Source organism: Amphiura filiformis, chromosome 8 (genome assembly GCF_039555335.1).
Source record: "Amphiura filiformis chromosome 8, Afil_fr2py, whole genome shotgun sequence".
NCBI classification, from domain to species: domain Eukaryota; kingdom Metazoa; phylum Echinodermata; class Ophiuroidea; order Amphilepidida; family Amphiuridae; genus Amphiura; species Amphiura filiformis.
In genome coordinates this window covers 52988474-53003462 of record NC_092635.1, presented here as the reverse complement: position 1 = coordinate 53003462, position 14989 = coordinate 52988474, and the positions used below count along the sequence as shown (strand labels likewise).

Genomic DNA, 14989 nt, shown 5'->3' with positions numbered 1-14989 from the left:
GATTTTTTTATATGTTTTCAGAATATCTTAAGGGATCTAAAATGAGCGTTTATTGTGTTTCAAGAGTATTTTTTGTGGGACATGAGAGCACCTCAGACCTATCGAATTGCATTCTGAATACTGAAGAATGTCTTTCTGATATCAAATAATTTTCATTTTTGCAAATTACAATATAATACAAATTTTATGACAAATTATAAAAATTTGATATTTTTCAAATTTTGATATATAACAGTCCTCGAAGTAAATTATATAAATCTAATGATATATTCTTAAAGTGTATGTAGCAGGAAGGAAAAGCCGACGGTCAATTGAAAATTTTGACCTTTCATATTGAAGATATGGATTTTTTTCCCAAAAGACCTAATTTTTTTTTTGTGTTTTGGGAAAAAAAATCCATATCTTCAATACGAAAGGTCAAAATTTTAAATTGATCGTCGGATTTTCATCCCACCTACATACACTTTAAGTATAAATCATCAGATCTATAAAGTTTACTTCAAGTACTGTTAAATATCAAAAATATCAATTTTTTTTTTTTTGTTATAAAATGTGTATTAAATTGCGAATTTCAAAAAATCAAAATTATTTGATATCAGAATGACATTCTTCGTATTCAGAATGCAATTCGACATGTCTGATGTGCTCTAATGTCCCAAAATAAATACTGTCCAAACGCTTCATACCCCAGCCCTTAACAAGTGTAGCTAAAAATATCTGAAGAAGTGTACAGTAGCTTACTTTTTCAAACAACATTGCTCAATAGCTGCCATATTGAAAAATCAAGACTTTATGCAGACTGCAACTTTATGTATTGAGGAAAGAATACACTTGAAGTAAAGAGAACAAAATAAGCTAATCCAGAAGTGGAGTACTTTCTTCTGCCACAATGGCAGCAAGTGATTGGCCAATAAGGTGCTGGTAGTTTATGACCAGTTTCAAGAACCGACTTTCATCATATACTTTCCTAGGGTATAAAATCAAAATAAGACCAAATAATTGTAACAGGGAATTTAATTGACCAATTCTTGGGAAATATAACAGGATAGTCTATAATTATTGACCTCTTAAAGTATTAATTTAAGATGGTGGTGTTATTGCTGTTGCAGTGATAATATCATAAAGATAACTCTTTGTCTTCTGTAATTGCATAACATTTGAATACTCTTGACATACTTACAACCAATACAGGTCGCTTGGCAGAAGGATGATTTAGATAACAACTTGAATTTCTTCTCAGTATCATCTGATGGTCGGGTCACATCCTGGACTCTTGTCAAGGTAAGTGGCTTCAAACTGCCTCTCAGGACATAATTTTCAAATGCACTATGCAAGACATACTCAAATCAGTTATATAGAATCGGTACAAAGTTCAAAGGGGTCACAGTGTATGCTATGACTTGGCTTGAACACATGAAATAGTATACACTTTTGAAACTGGGAAATTGAGCCCTTGTGTATTGGCTGTTTTGTTTCTGACTTAGCGAGCAAAGATTGTGGAACAAGTTTTATCAGACATATCAGTTGAAATCCATACACCCTCTGTGAAAGACATGACCTTAATCTCCCACATAGGAAGTGTCAATTTCAAATGTGGCTATCTGAATGAATATGAATTTCAACTGGAAAACATGATCTACTCACTGTGCAGTACCTATCTAACAAAGGCATGACATGGTCTTCTTGATCTTCTTGATCTTGTAAAAGGGACATAAAATAAAAGACTCTGTGATCAAGCCTTCCATAGGGGGTGTATGGATTTCTGCGGGAAAATTCAATCTACAGTCACTGTACAGTACCTATCTAACAAAGGCATGACATGATCTTCTTGATCTTGTAAAAGGGACATAGAGCATTATTATAGACTCTGTGATCAGCATGAAACCCTTAGGAAACATACCAGTGGATGCTCTGTTTGTGAGAGGAAAATATGTAACACATTATTGTTTCTATTTTAACAGAATGAGTTGACGTATACAGATGTAATACAGCTGAAATTAGATGATGTACCACAAGAAGGACCAGAGGGAACTCAGCTTACCCCACTTGGTAAGACATTGAGGTGGTTTAGCTAATAAGGGGTAGCAGAGTGCATGATGCTTGTTATGTTTATAGCACAGTTGCTGTATTCAGTACATAAGTCCTTTTGATCTATATAGCAGCTTTGATCTGAGTATGACATGCACACAGCTCTCTGCATCCACTGCTTAGCTAAGCTTTTAATTGTATTTATGGCATTATTGGTGTGCACCTTATCTTTGACAGAGGTATGCAAAGTGTGTGTTTGTAATGTAACATAATGTAATGTAATGTTAACTAACAAAGCGCATAACATGACCTAAAATGTGCTGACAAAATGCAAGAATAAACAAGAAAATTATGCTGAAAGAACTTAAAATCAGACATGCAGTTTTGGTGAAAATAGCAGGCACTTGTAAAATCCTAGCTAAGACCCTGTATTTCATTTGTATTAAAATGTATATTGCAATAAAACAAGAGGGGTGTGTGCAGCTTGTTTGATGAATTAGGTTTTCATGTGGGAGATACCGAACAGAGAGACAGACAGACATACAAACTGACAGACAGAGATGATTGAAAGATGACATTCATAAATATTTCGAAAAAATTCAAGCAATGGATTATTGCCTGCTGGTGGCAGCAAACAGAGACACTATTCACTCTTCATTACCAACAGCCACAACTGGTAAAGCTTAGAATTCTTTCTATTGTAGAGGGCAGCAGATAATGCCACCATACTTTTATATATATGTAGAACATGTAAAACTGGAAAGTCATTGTGGTTCGGGGAACCCACCCATAGCTTTTTAAACAAGATATGTTCATAGGTCAAGGAGACTGTCATTGTTTTTTTAGTCCTGAAAATATAGCTGTAAGTCACAGAGAGTTCGTTCATTTATATTATTAAACTTAAAGAAAGGAAAAAAGTAATGTTATATAATTTGTAGTGATATTTGTGATACATTTAAATAGAAACTAGCCAACTTAAGTATACTCAAAACTAAAACCATAACCATAAAATATGTTTTGATATCAGTAGGGGAGGTCATTCATTGAATAGGCCTACCTGGAAATGTTGACAATTTGCAGTTATACACATTTTTAAAGTGTTTATTAGAGTAAGGGTTTTAATCAAAAGTATTGTAGAAACCAAATGTCATATTTCTTTAATATTTTTGTTTTTTATTTGAAGGTGTAAGATCAAAAAGCAACAAATTTTTAACAGATGTATGAAATAAGCTACAGTTTGAACCATTTGGATTGTTTGCGGGTTCATTTTTGGTTTTTTGGTAACATCAACTTACCACTTAATGTGAATCGGAGGAAAACCAATTACTTTCTTTCAAATTCCAAAGCTGAAGTCCTTTCTCATTAGACGTTGGTGCTCTATTTATTATTATCTATGGATGTTTACTTATTTGTCCCTGACTTAACCAAGTGAAATTAAATAAATTTAACTGGCTGTGCATGCATTGCAAGGACTATCATGTCAGGCTTTGAGTTGAAAAAATTGAGGAGTGTGATGAATAGCACTCCTCAAACTTGTGAGGAGTACTATTTTGTGAATGAGGAGTTTGATTATGCTTAAATGTGATGTAAGGTTAAAGATTAAGGAGTGTGATAAATCACACTTCTTTTGATCAGTTAAGGAGTGTGGAGGAGTGTGATCGCACTCGCACTCCTCAAAACTCAAAGCCTGCATATGCATACATGCATGGGTCTTTGGTAGTAATACTAAAGCCAACCTGGTTATATTCAACATGTTTTACTTTTCAGCACTTTATTATAGGCAAGATGCCTTCCAATTCTCAGGAGAACCTGATCCAAAACTAATGCGAAATAAATAGGGCACCTTTGCCTAATGCTGCATAAGAAATCATTTTAGTTGGAAATTCTTTATGCCCTCTGAATTGTTTTTAATGAAGCATACACCCTACCATAACCTGTGAGGTTTTTTTATGCAAATATCAACCAATAGTTACATTTGTTGACTACTTTGGACCTCGGAAACATTTTGGTGCATCATGATTTTTTTTCTTCATAATATCAAAATGTCATAGCCCTTTCCATGACTTTCTTGCATAAAAAACAATCTTGAAATGAATGAACTATTTCCTAAGCCATTTCAAAGTAATACCAAGAAAATCAGTGATATGATAAATATGTGTTTACAAAATGTTGACACTAAATTAAGCCCTGTTTACAAATGTTTGTACATGTATGGTTGTGTGCATGGTGTGTGCCATTCATAATTATAAACATGTCTGGCTGAAAACATTGCTGATGTGCAGCGGTCCGTGATACATGTATAATGACATGACACTTGGCCCTGGTGGGTTCTGGTAATCATTATTTTTAACATTACTATTAAAACGAAAGAAAGCAGGGGTGTTGGTACATACATGTATACACCCATTGATTCCCATTGTTATATATAATTGATATCTTGGAAACACTGCAGGTCTTTTGTTTCAACTATGTGGATGTTTTTCAAACATGCAAATTAATTTTGAGAATGCCAAGTTATGTTTTTACTCATAAAACTAAAATTGGGGTTTTTTTAGGGTGGTGTTTTGTCCCAAATGCAGTTGCTTAGTGATCATGTGATCAATGCCTTGTAAGTCACTTGAATGACCTGTCACCACTGTGAGTATAGGGATGGGACTTACTGGGACTTGTTCAGACCATATCTTAGGTTAAGTTTTCCAGTAAAAAAGCATACAGAAACATTTTGCACAACCTCCAATATTTTGAAAAATGGATTATGGCACTTCAGTCATTGAAACATCCCATCCTTAATGGGCTATTCCATTTGAAATTCAAACTACCACTGTGGAAGATTTAGCTTAAGTCTTCCACAGAGGGAGTATGAGTTTTGAACACAATAGAAAATTCCATTTGCAACACTCACTCCAGTTGTGGAAGATATAGGTAAAGACATAATACAGGGGAGTATGGGTATCAAAACAATTAACCCTGACCAATTGCATTTGAAAAACATACTCCCCCTGTGGAAGATATTTCCAAAATCTTCTACAGGGGTAGTGTGGATTTCAACTGGAATAGCTCAATGCACTATTCAAGTACTTTCTTCCCCCTATTCTCGGAAATGTAGGGATAGCGTTTTGTAACTGTGTAATTTCCTGACACTGTAATCTTGTGGGTAGGCAATGGTAGAAACAAGGGATGGGGAATACACTCTTACTAATTACGGGAGCGATTACTAAAACGGGAAGAATTGCTGAACAGGTTACATGATGATAGAGACAAAAGGACCATGCCGAATTGCTATTTTATTACGTAAATACTCTGAACTGTAACCCCGTCCCCCAAGATCCATGTATCGTCCTTCACTGGAAAGCTGTACGCTGAAGCGCAAGCAACTTACGTTAATGCACTGGTTGGCATACCCCGTACAAAGCAACCGCTATTATTTGCCACCAAAAAAAATCACTTTTTTACAGATTTTGAGGCCAATTCTTGACCGTTTTTAACCAAATTTTTGCCCTCTTTGTATATTGCTAGATCTCCTGTATGAATTTGGCGACATTTGGATCAAAATTGTAGGTTAATTTTGGAGAGCTAAATGACATAGAACCTGATTTGGTTTTGTGAGCTGCAAAATTGCAAACCATTGATACGTAATGTTGATATGCTTTTGTCATTTAACTTAGTAAATATTTTTGCACAAAGTTAAACAAATGACTGTACTTTTTCTGTGTTTTTAGTTACTCACCCTGGAAATTGGCTATTATAGTTGATATCCATACACCCCCTGTGGAAGACATGACCTTAATCTCCTACACAGGGAGTGTGAATTTCAAATGGGATTACCTGAATGGGTGACTCCATTTGATATCTACACTCCCTATGTGGACGATTAAGGTCATGTCTTCCAGTGGGGATTGTCGGGGGGATTGTGGATTTTAAATGACATAGTCCAATAATATTGATCTCCTATGTATGGCACAAATAATTCTGTACAGTACAAATAGTTCTGTACATAGAATAATTCAATACAAAAGTACACACCATACATCAACGTAAGTCAACTAGCACAAATTAGATCTTAAGAAACAGATGAAATCCAGATATCAAACCAAACTTTTGTCAATGTATTGACATAGTTTTGAATCAACATGTCAGTACAAAACCAGTGATTCTCTTGAAAGTAGCACCGTTATGTTAAATCTAGAGTCCGAAGTTTTCCGTTTTACGGAAAACGGAAGAAAATCATGGAATCAGAGGTACAACATGGAAAATAACTTTTTTTTATGATGTGACAAAAATTAAAGATAAGAGAAATAAATGTTAAAGACAGTCATGAGTTGTGTACATGTATGATAAAAATACTGTTTAATAATACCGAAATAAAGGTACCTTACCAAAGCATGAACCCCCATATCCCTCCAAACATCGTAATAGTTGGCGTATTATCATGAGAATATTCCAATCAGAGCATATTGATCGCGATATCGAACACTTTATTGTGACATTAATATTATTGTTTATACATAATTACAAATTTTACAACACGGATTACAACACGGAAAATGGATTTTAGAAAATGGTAAACTTCGGACTCTAGTTAAATCTCACAAGAATTGAAGCACTCTATCTCATTTTCTTAGCATTTTTGCATTCATGATAGGCTGTAAGTTGTGATCATTTACTGATATCAAATGATATATACCTGTAAACGGACAAGCCCGGTCATTAAACAATGTTAATAACTTACCAACTAAAGCTTGTGCTGTTATGAAACAAGTAATTGTTTGATGACTTGTTCTTACTTCCTTGCCCCTTTGTGCATCGAGACAATGTCGGAATCAGATAAGATTCAATTTTCGTTATCATACACTTATATCACAGATGGATGCAATTAATGTATTCAGCTATGCAAATATCATAATGGGTGAAGAGGCCTTATTTACATATATCGTAACAAATTCACTTTTGCTTTCAGTGTGCTATTCAAAGTGCTCTTTTGCAAACTTTGTGATCAAGCAGTTCAGATTTCTTGACAATGATATTTTATTATAAGAGCAGGCTTAATAACTTGGTGGATTTGGTAATTATTTTATTTTGAAATTTGGTGGTTTAACAGACTTTACATACATTCATTCAAATTTAAAATTTAAATGTTGTTAAAATGACAAAAGTTGCACTCAGCTTTGATCATTTATGGAAAAGTCATTTTGTTTGAATTTTGTATGGGTCAGGGATTGCCTATTGAGGAGAGCGAGAGCAATAATATTGCTCTCTACTGCTCTACTTAAATGATTTAAATCTGATATAGGAGAGTGATTTTTAGTTCTCCTTGAAGGCTCCAGAAGAGCTATTTAATGCTTTCCTGCAAATTCCAAAAGACAATCCCTGATGGGGGTGTGTTTGTAAACACTGGGAAACAAGTGACACATACATGATTGATAAATCTCTGTACAACAGTGGACACACAGGAAATGTGGATATCCACAGTTCCTAGACAGTGTTTCTAGATGTTAAATGCCATATTATAAGAGAGCATTTACTAATGACCGCTGTTGACAATATAGGATGAGTCCGCACTAGGATAGTAAAAAGTTAACTCTGTCCATGGCAAGCAAAAAAATCTCAAGCATGTGTTTCCACAGTTGGATAGAAAAAACTCTTATCAGATTTTTCATGTCCTCGTTTGCTGGTGGTTGCACATTGGGGTGTGTTTGTGCGCATTCAGTCAATGTGACTGAAATTGTACATATGAATTTAATTTTTGCCATCTGTGTTTCAGATGGAATGCATACAATACAAATTGTAAGACAGGTTTCCAGAAACTAAAGACGTACAATAGAATTTGGTCTAATCTGTTAACAATTTATTCTGTGAAATGTTGGTAACTTTCATTCTGATATTCTATCATTTGCTCAAAATAATTTGGAATAATTGGTGCAGAAATCTGTGAAAGGTTTCTGTTTCTCTTTTGTCAACTGGAATACACATGCTTCAGGCCTACCAGATCATGTCATTGGTATGAAGGGTTGTGGAATCGATCTAGAGACCTGTCCTTCTGTCATCTTAAGCTATCTTAGAATTGTCCTCCAACATGGCTGCTATTTCACTTGTTATACCGATCCGGTTGGTGTATAATTGCATAGGGTCTATTAATTTTAATACTTCCAAATAATTTAAACAGCATAATTAGATTCTTGGTACCAATGTTTCTTCCACTTTTACTTTAAAGGGACCATTGAAAGAAAATATGATTTGGTATCAAAATAAAGCCCATAAAATATTGAATCAATATCTAAAACAATTGAAGAACTAACTATTTTAGAAATAAAAATACAATGAAAACAACGTACTCGATTTACCCTTCCGACGCTACATCGCAAGGCAATCAATTATCAAAATTAGAAAATTGGGCGCTTTCCTGATGACGCCATTGTGGTTACGCTGCTTTGTGTTGCGTTGACATTTTTGCCGGATAATTTGACAACAGCGATCGCGATCTAAATATCAGATGCAATAATCATGGTAATACAACCACTTATAATTATTTAAAGGTCAAGTAAAAACAAAATTCCAGTTGATTGTCCACATGTTATCAAAAAGAGGAAGTGAAGGGCCTTTTTATTTATCATTTATTAGTTATTTTTTACAATGCAAATGGATCATTTAGGCCTATGTATTATTCCCGGACATTATTACTTGTTGTGTAATTTGTAGAGGAGGATGATAGGATCGAGGCTCTTGTTATTTGATGGTTCTCTGAGAAGATGATTAAAACAAAGCCTCTAAATTGAAATGCTTATTGGACAGAAGCAAATCTAAACTATAATATTATTAACTTTTGAAACATTAAAAAAAAGAAGGTTTTCCCTTATAATAAAGAAAATACCATTGAACATTTCAGACTCCCTCAATTACAATGCCATGCGAAAGGAAGCGGCGGGGACGATCAATTGTTTTTTTAAATCATCATCAAGCATGCAGCTTCCTATTTTACTTATTCATAAGTTCAACCCCCGTCAACATGACCAAGATATGATTCCGATTCATGACTTTATGTAGGCCCTACATGGCATATATATAAAACCATAAAACTAATTTTGAGTATGCCTATAGGCCTATGATAAAGTGACGATGTTGAGGGAATATCGCCAAGATTTGTCGCAATACATAAATTGCCAATGATGTGCCGGAGCGAGCACCTCCCATGGGTATTATTATTATAGGCCTATGTATTTTTTTCCGTAGGACCTACCTTAAAAAATATTCAAGAGATGATTATTTTTTCCAAAACCTGACAATTGGTATAAAAAAGCTTTTTCTTCCATAAGTTAACTTTCAAAAGTGCTTATTTTCATACCCCAAACAATGCAAAGTAGGCCTAGGCCCTTTTATTTTGCAAATTTATTCCCCTATGGCCAATTCCACCGTTACGGACGTTACAGATACATGCAACTTGCAACTTTTAAGTGAATAGCACACATGTTTGCTGTTAGGATAACACTTTATTTCTTAGTATGCTACTGGTACACACTCTAATGTTCAATATAATGAAGCAATTTTGTTTTGGCCTTCTTAGTTAATTAGCTACAGAAATTAGAAACGCAGCGTTACGGACGTTACGCCAAAGTGCCTGCCTTTTGACAGATGGTACATATCCTTTTATCTCCACTCAGTTCTGTGTTTTATTTTTTTCTGTTAACTATATTGAGTAAGTCTATGTAAACATGAAAAGTAAGTTTGAAATTAATACTCCTGTATCGTCCTACACTGTTGATTTAGTGTTTCGGACGTTACATTTTATGTCAAATGTAACGTCCGTAACGTTTTTCAAAATGAAAAAAAAATGTCTAGGTACTTCCTCAGATTTTTTTTTCTTTATTATCTTGCAGTAGGTCTGACATCAATCTATGGAGGCATGATTAGCTAGTTTGAAATAAATGCTCCTGTTTTGAGCAATAATGTTCCAAAATTTTGTTTAAAATTTCCAAAAGGCACTTTTGGCATGGAATTGGCCCTATAGGCCTACCATGTGTTATACGGGAGACTTGCCAATATTATTTGAGCCGTTGGCACTGGGGCAGTAGCTGAACGACAGATGAAGAAGTTGGTTCAGAAGAACATGACATGCAAGCTGTTCTTAAAATAAATTACGAGGAGCGCCTACAAACATACATAGGTCTTCAAAAAAGCCTATTATGCTACAAACATCAAATGGGAAATATTATAGGCCTACACTTATTTTAATCCATGGATGGTTAGGACCGGGGTAGGCCTAGGCTATGCGAAATTGATGTCAGTCATTTCTAAAAACGAAATATTCAGCCAGGCACGCTGTATTTTACAAGATTTACCCAATCAACATAAACTATGTAACTCATAGGCCTACCTTTGATAAAACGCTCGGACACTTTGCACTTTCAAGTATCAGTGGGAGTTGAGATTGGATTAGGCCTATAAGCATTTCTATAACGTAAACTAAAGGCTGACAGTAAATATTGTTCATATGATTGTTTGGACTGGCCTTTATATGTTCCTCTCGTGGTTCTTTATCTTCAAATTTGTTTCTCATTTTTCATAGGCTTTTTCGGCTTTTATAAATAACGCCTTTTCCCAGATCTCGGAGGGTTCAAAGCGCTGTAATTTCGCTGCCATGGTAGGCCTACAATCAGATCGCATCATCTAGGCTGGATGCTGCCAACCTGTCGCAAATCTAGCCGCACTTCGATTGTAACATCCACCAATTATCTTTTCAGCTCCCCAAATTTCATTGGGTGAAGGAAGTTTTGATAACCAAACAACTAATCACCGATTTTTGAGAAGCAGGAGGAAACTGGAGATCCCAAGAAAACCTGCATGGATCGAGATAAACCAAGTTCACATGAGTCTTTGGACCGCGCGCCAGGGGCTTGAAGTTGAACCCGGGACCTCAGTAGTGGTGCAAGGCGAGGAAACAACCGCACCAACTCGCTCTCCAGAGCCTGACTTTTGTTTTGAACCTGGTCCCATAAGTGTGTCTCTACACGGAGCGATTTTTTTTAAATATTTAAAAGATTTTTCAATTATTTTAGACTTTGGAATGATTGATGAATTTTTCATACATAGGCCTATAAATAAGTTTATTAGAGAACAAGGGCCACTTCCAAGTCTTTTTGTGGTAGGGCCTACTCTAGGGGGTTTATCCTCAGAATCTCACATTTGAATAAAAAAAGTGCGTCATCGCTTTCCTCGAGCACTGTTGGAAAAGACCGAAAACTGCAGACAATGCTGATTTTACACTGAAAAAAAAACACCCTCCCTCATTAATTCATGAAAATCCTCTGGAAGAGAACCAAAATATTAATTTTATACGGCCTAACCTAGGCTGCACGCTCGGGAGGTAGGCTAATTAGGCCTAAAGAAATTAAGTCGCATGTCATGGGCTAACCCGAAACATCATTGCCTTCTCTTTCCTATCCTCACCAGGTATTTCAGAGGAAATATAAGTAAAGAGTTGATATATCAGAATGTCTCAGTCAAAACAAATGATACTCTCTTGCAAACGCCGAGCAGCTAGCACTGACAGCTTTGACTTTGTCAATATGAAGGCCTAGGCCTAACTTACTTATGTTTCCCGTTGTTGGCCAATTTTGTAGGCCTAGCTAGAATTTATATATAGGCCTATCATAGAAGTCATTGTAGCTTTGTAATTTATATTATAATATCCTTTTTAATAAAAAATTATACTTGTTAGGCCTAAAAGGCACATAAAAGTTCATTGCTGTAAACACGTTAATGCGTTGGTTTGGACCAAGTCTGGACTATGCAGTGTTGCCATGCAGCGGAAAGGATAACCACTTTGACGTCACAGGGGTTGCCACGTGTCTCTGCACATATGAATTGGGCGGAACGAGGCGACATTGGGCGCTTTGTCTTTATTTGCTGATTTGGGGGTAAAATAAAGGAAAATTGCGTTTATCATTTTAGAAATGGATTCTATATGTTATTAGCTTTATTTTGATGCCAAATATGTTTTTCTTTCAATGGTCCCTTTAAGCTAGTTAGGCATGCCTGAGAGGGTTAAGGTCTCTCTTTTTCTTTAAAAATAATAAATGAATCAATTAATTAATTGACAACTGATGGGTGGTATAGTTCCTATTGTAAGCTCTTTTACTTTGAATTTCTATTTAAGATGTAATAGGCAGAATTGAAAAAACAGTGGTTATCACAAAATGACATGGTGACCTTGAAGAAGATCTAATGCCATCAATCACTTTATAGTTTGCAAAAACTTTTATCAGCAAAACTTCAAAATAACAGTTAAAGGAATGTTACCCTGAAAAATACTCCCCAATCTAGGGTTCACCTCAAGAGTTTTCAGAAATCGGAAGTGGATTTCAATAGCCATTGGCTGCAGTAATACCTGCACGTCCACCAGACCAGACGGTAGGTAGCATTGACTGTGTGAGTTAAAGTGATTGATTGCACAGTTCAGTGAGCTTACCATTGTCAATGGGATATATTTAGATGTTACGTAGAAGCCAGGTACAAAGAGAGTTTCCTAAATTTTACGCATGGTTAGCGAGGTAAAGAAACTTTTATTTATTGAGATCTGTGATCTGTCGCATGTTTGGTTTTTCTCTTTAAGGGTCATTTGCTCTGTAGAAAAAACATTTCTTATGAATTAGTTATTGAATCACTTAATACAAATGTCTGCCCAAATTGAAAAATAGTTATTGAATTTTACATATGAATGGGCGGAATATTTACCAAGTAATTTACTTGCTGTGATGAAGTAACATGGCTTCATGCAGTGACATTAATCGACCATGTTCCATGTCACGCTTTTCTTGTTATCTGAAGATGTCACATAGATTTTGCATGTAACGATTTAAAATGAGGTTAGGCGACGTCAATGATGTCACTACAATTTTGGCCCAGCATGAATGGTATAATTTTGTTCAAAACTTTGCATATGTTAATTTTGATTAAGCCTGCTGAATTACACACTTATTAAAGGAGTATTTTGTGATCCTAGCATCCTCGGAAAAAAGCTTAATCCCAAAATTTCAGTACATTACGATTTTGCGTTTGTGAGTTACACAGGATTATGCTCCATAGGCCACTGTGTTGAATTACGTTCTGGTGCACCGGAACATAATTCAAATTTGGTGATATTTGTGCAAAATGAATTAATCTGCAAGAATTTTTTTGTACATAAACATTATGTAGCCAGAGGTTTCCAGTAGTATAAAAATCTCAACTTTTTTTGAGAAAAGTAGGGGGATGAGGCTGTGGATCACGAAATGCCCTTTTAAGTTGTGATCAAATCAACTGAAGCTTTTCTTTTCAAAACCAGTACAATTTAGGAAAACAAAAACAAAAAGACTTTCATTAGACATTTAGTATTACACATAATGCAAAAAGACAAGACAAGGATGTTTTTTTGCAGAAAGGATGTACTTGAGTAATTTTATGACAATTTCGGATTACCATTACTAAATCCTGAAACACTCTTCCTGCAGAAATCAAAAATCATCAAGCTTAAAGTCAATGATAAAGACTCATGTGTTCCACCTGTTTTTGCATAAAATGTGTATTTTGGAATTTTGTAAAACCCTGACTACCATGGAGAAAGGGATATATCCTTTCTTTCTTTCTTTCTTTCTTTCTTTTCCTATACTTCCTATTTCTTTCTTTCTTTCTTTCTTTTCCTATACTTCCTATAGCAGCTCATTTGAGCTAACTTGGAAGTCCTCTGGAACTTAGAGGAAGTGATTATACAGATATCAGAACCAGGAATGGTCCCCCTTCTCTTTTCGAATAGCTCTGACACTTAACCAGCGTTTGAAATAGGGCCGGTCAGCCGGCCATTGGCCTGTAACTTTTTGGCCTGGCCGGTAACTTTTCTGACTGGCATCTAGTTGCCGACCCGGTTGGCTGGTAACTTTTAAGGTCAAGCCCGGCTGGCCTGTAACTTTTTGAGGCATATTTCGTACACTGCACTTAACGTGCACAGGATTTGACTCTTCCTATACACGGGACCACCAGCTTTACGTGACTTTCCGAACCACGAGACACCGTTCATACACTACGTATATCTGCATGTGCTAGGTAGTGTATGGGGGCAAGAAGAAATTCTACAATTATTATATTCTATGTACTGCTTCGAAGCAGAGCCTGCTTCACACTTTCAGAGAAAATATCTCTGATGCACTATAACCTCACAGTTTCCTGATACCTTTTGTGTTTAAAAACTCTCAACATTAAGTTCATAACCGATAATAAGATAATAAATATACATAATTTGTACTTTTTATGCTGATAAAGGAAGTTAATTGAACCATAACAATTTGACCATGACTTTGGAAGTTGTGGAAATATATAGTCATGTCAGTGGAAGTATTTATGGACTGGTTTGTGCGAAAAGTGGAAGTGCCAAAGGATGTTCTGCCTTGTATATAGATTTGAATTAGGGCATAATATCAGGATAATATTACCTGGGTGCGGTTCCGTTTGTGTTTATTAAGAGTTTTATATAGTAAGATGGGGAGTTATATTATATTATAGTATATCCCTAGTTGGGAAGGTGGAAATATGTGGAAGTGTTACGTCACATCCCTGAGAGAGTGTTTTTTCTTTCTTTTCTTTTTGAGCCAGTGATTGCAAGGAATGCAACCTACATGTACATTTCCCTGCTTTGTTTAATAATATGGTACTTTTTATATACTAGAATGCTGTAGATATATTCTTATGATTTCTGGATGTACGTCTTGCCACGCCATGCTTATTTTGATACAAAATCAGCTCTGCATGGGCATTCAGAATATTAAAATTACATTTGGCTTCATTCGGCTGAAGATATTTTCAGAGAACACAGAAAACACTGCTTATTCTGAGGTATTTATGGGCCTGTGCAAAATTATGCGGGGGGAGGGGAATTTCGAAACAGTATGGCAAACATTGCTTCCCCCCTCCTCTCAACCTGCCAAAAATTGCTTGC

The 14989-nt window shown here is 35.6% G+C and overlaps 1 protein-coding gene across 1 annotated transcript in view; it reads left to right on the top strand.

The window, feature by feature from the left end:
• LOC140159211 (dynein intermediate chain 2, ciliary-like) overlaps positions 1-14989 on the top strand; it is an 80476-nt gene that overhangs the window by 49655 nt on the left and 15832 nt on the right. The window contains 2 exon segments of the mRNA XM_072182605.1: positions 1192-1281; positions 1962-2049. Of these exon segments, the coding sequence (XP_072038706.1) occupies positions 1192-1281; positions 1962-2049 (178 nt within the window).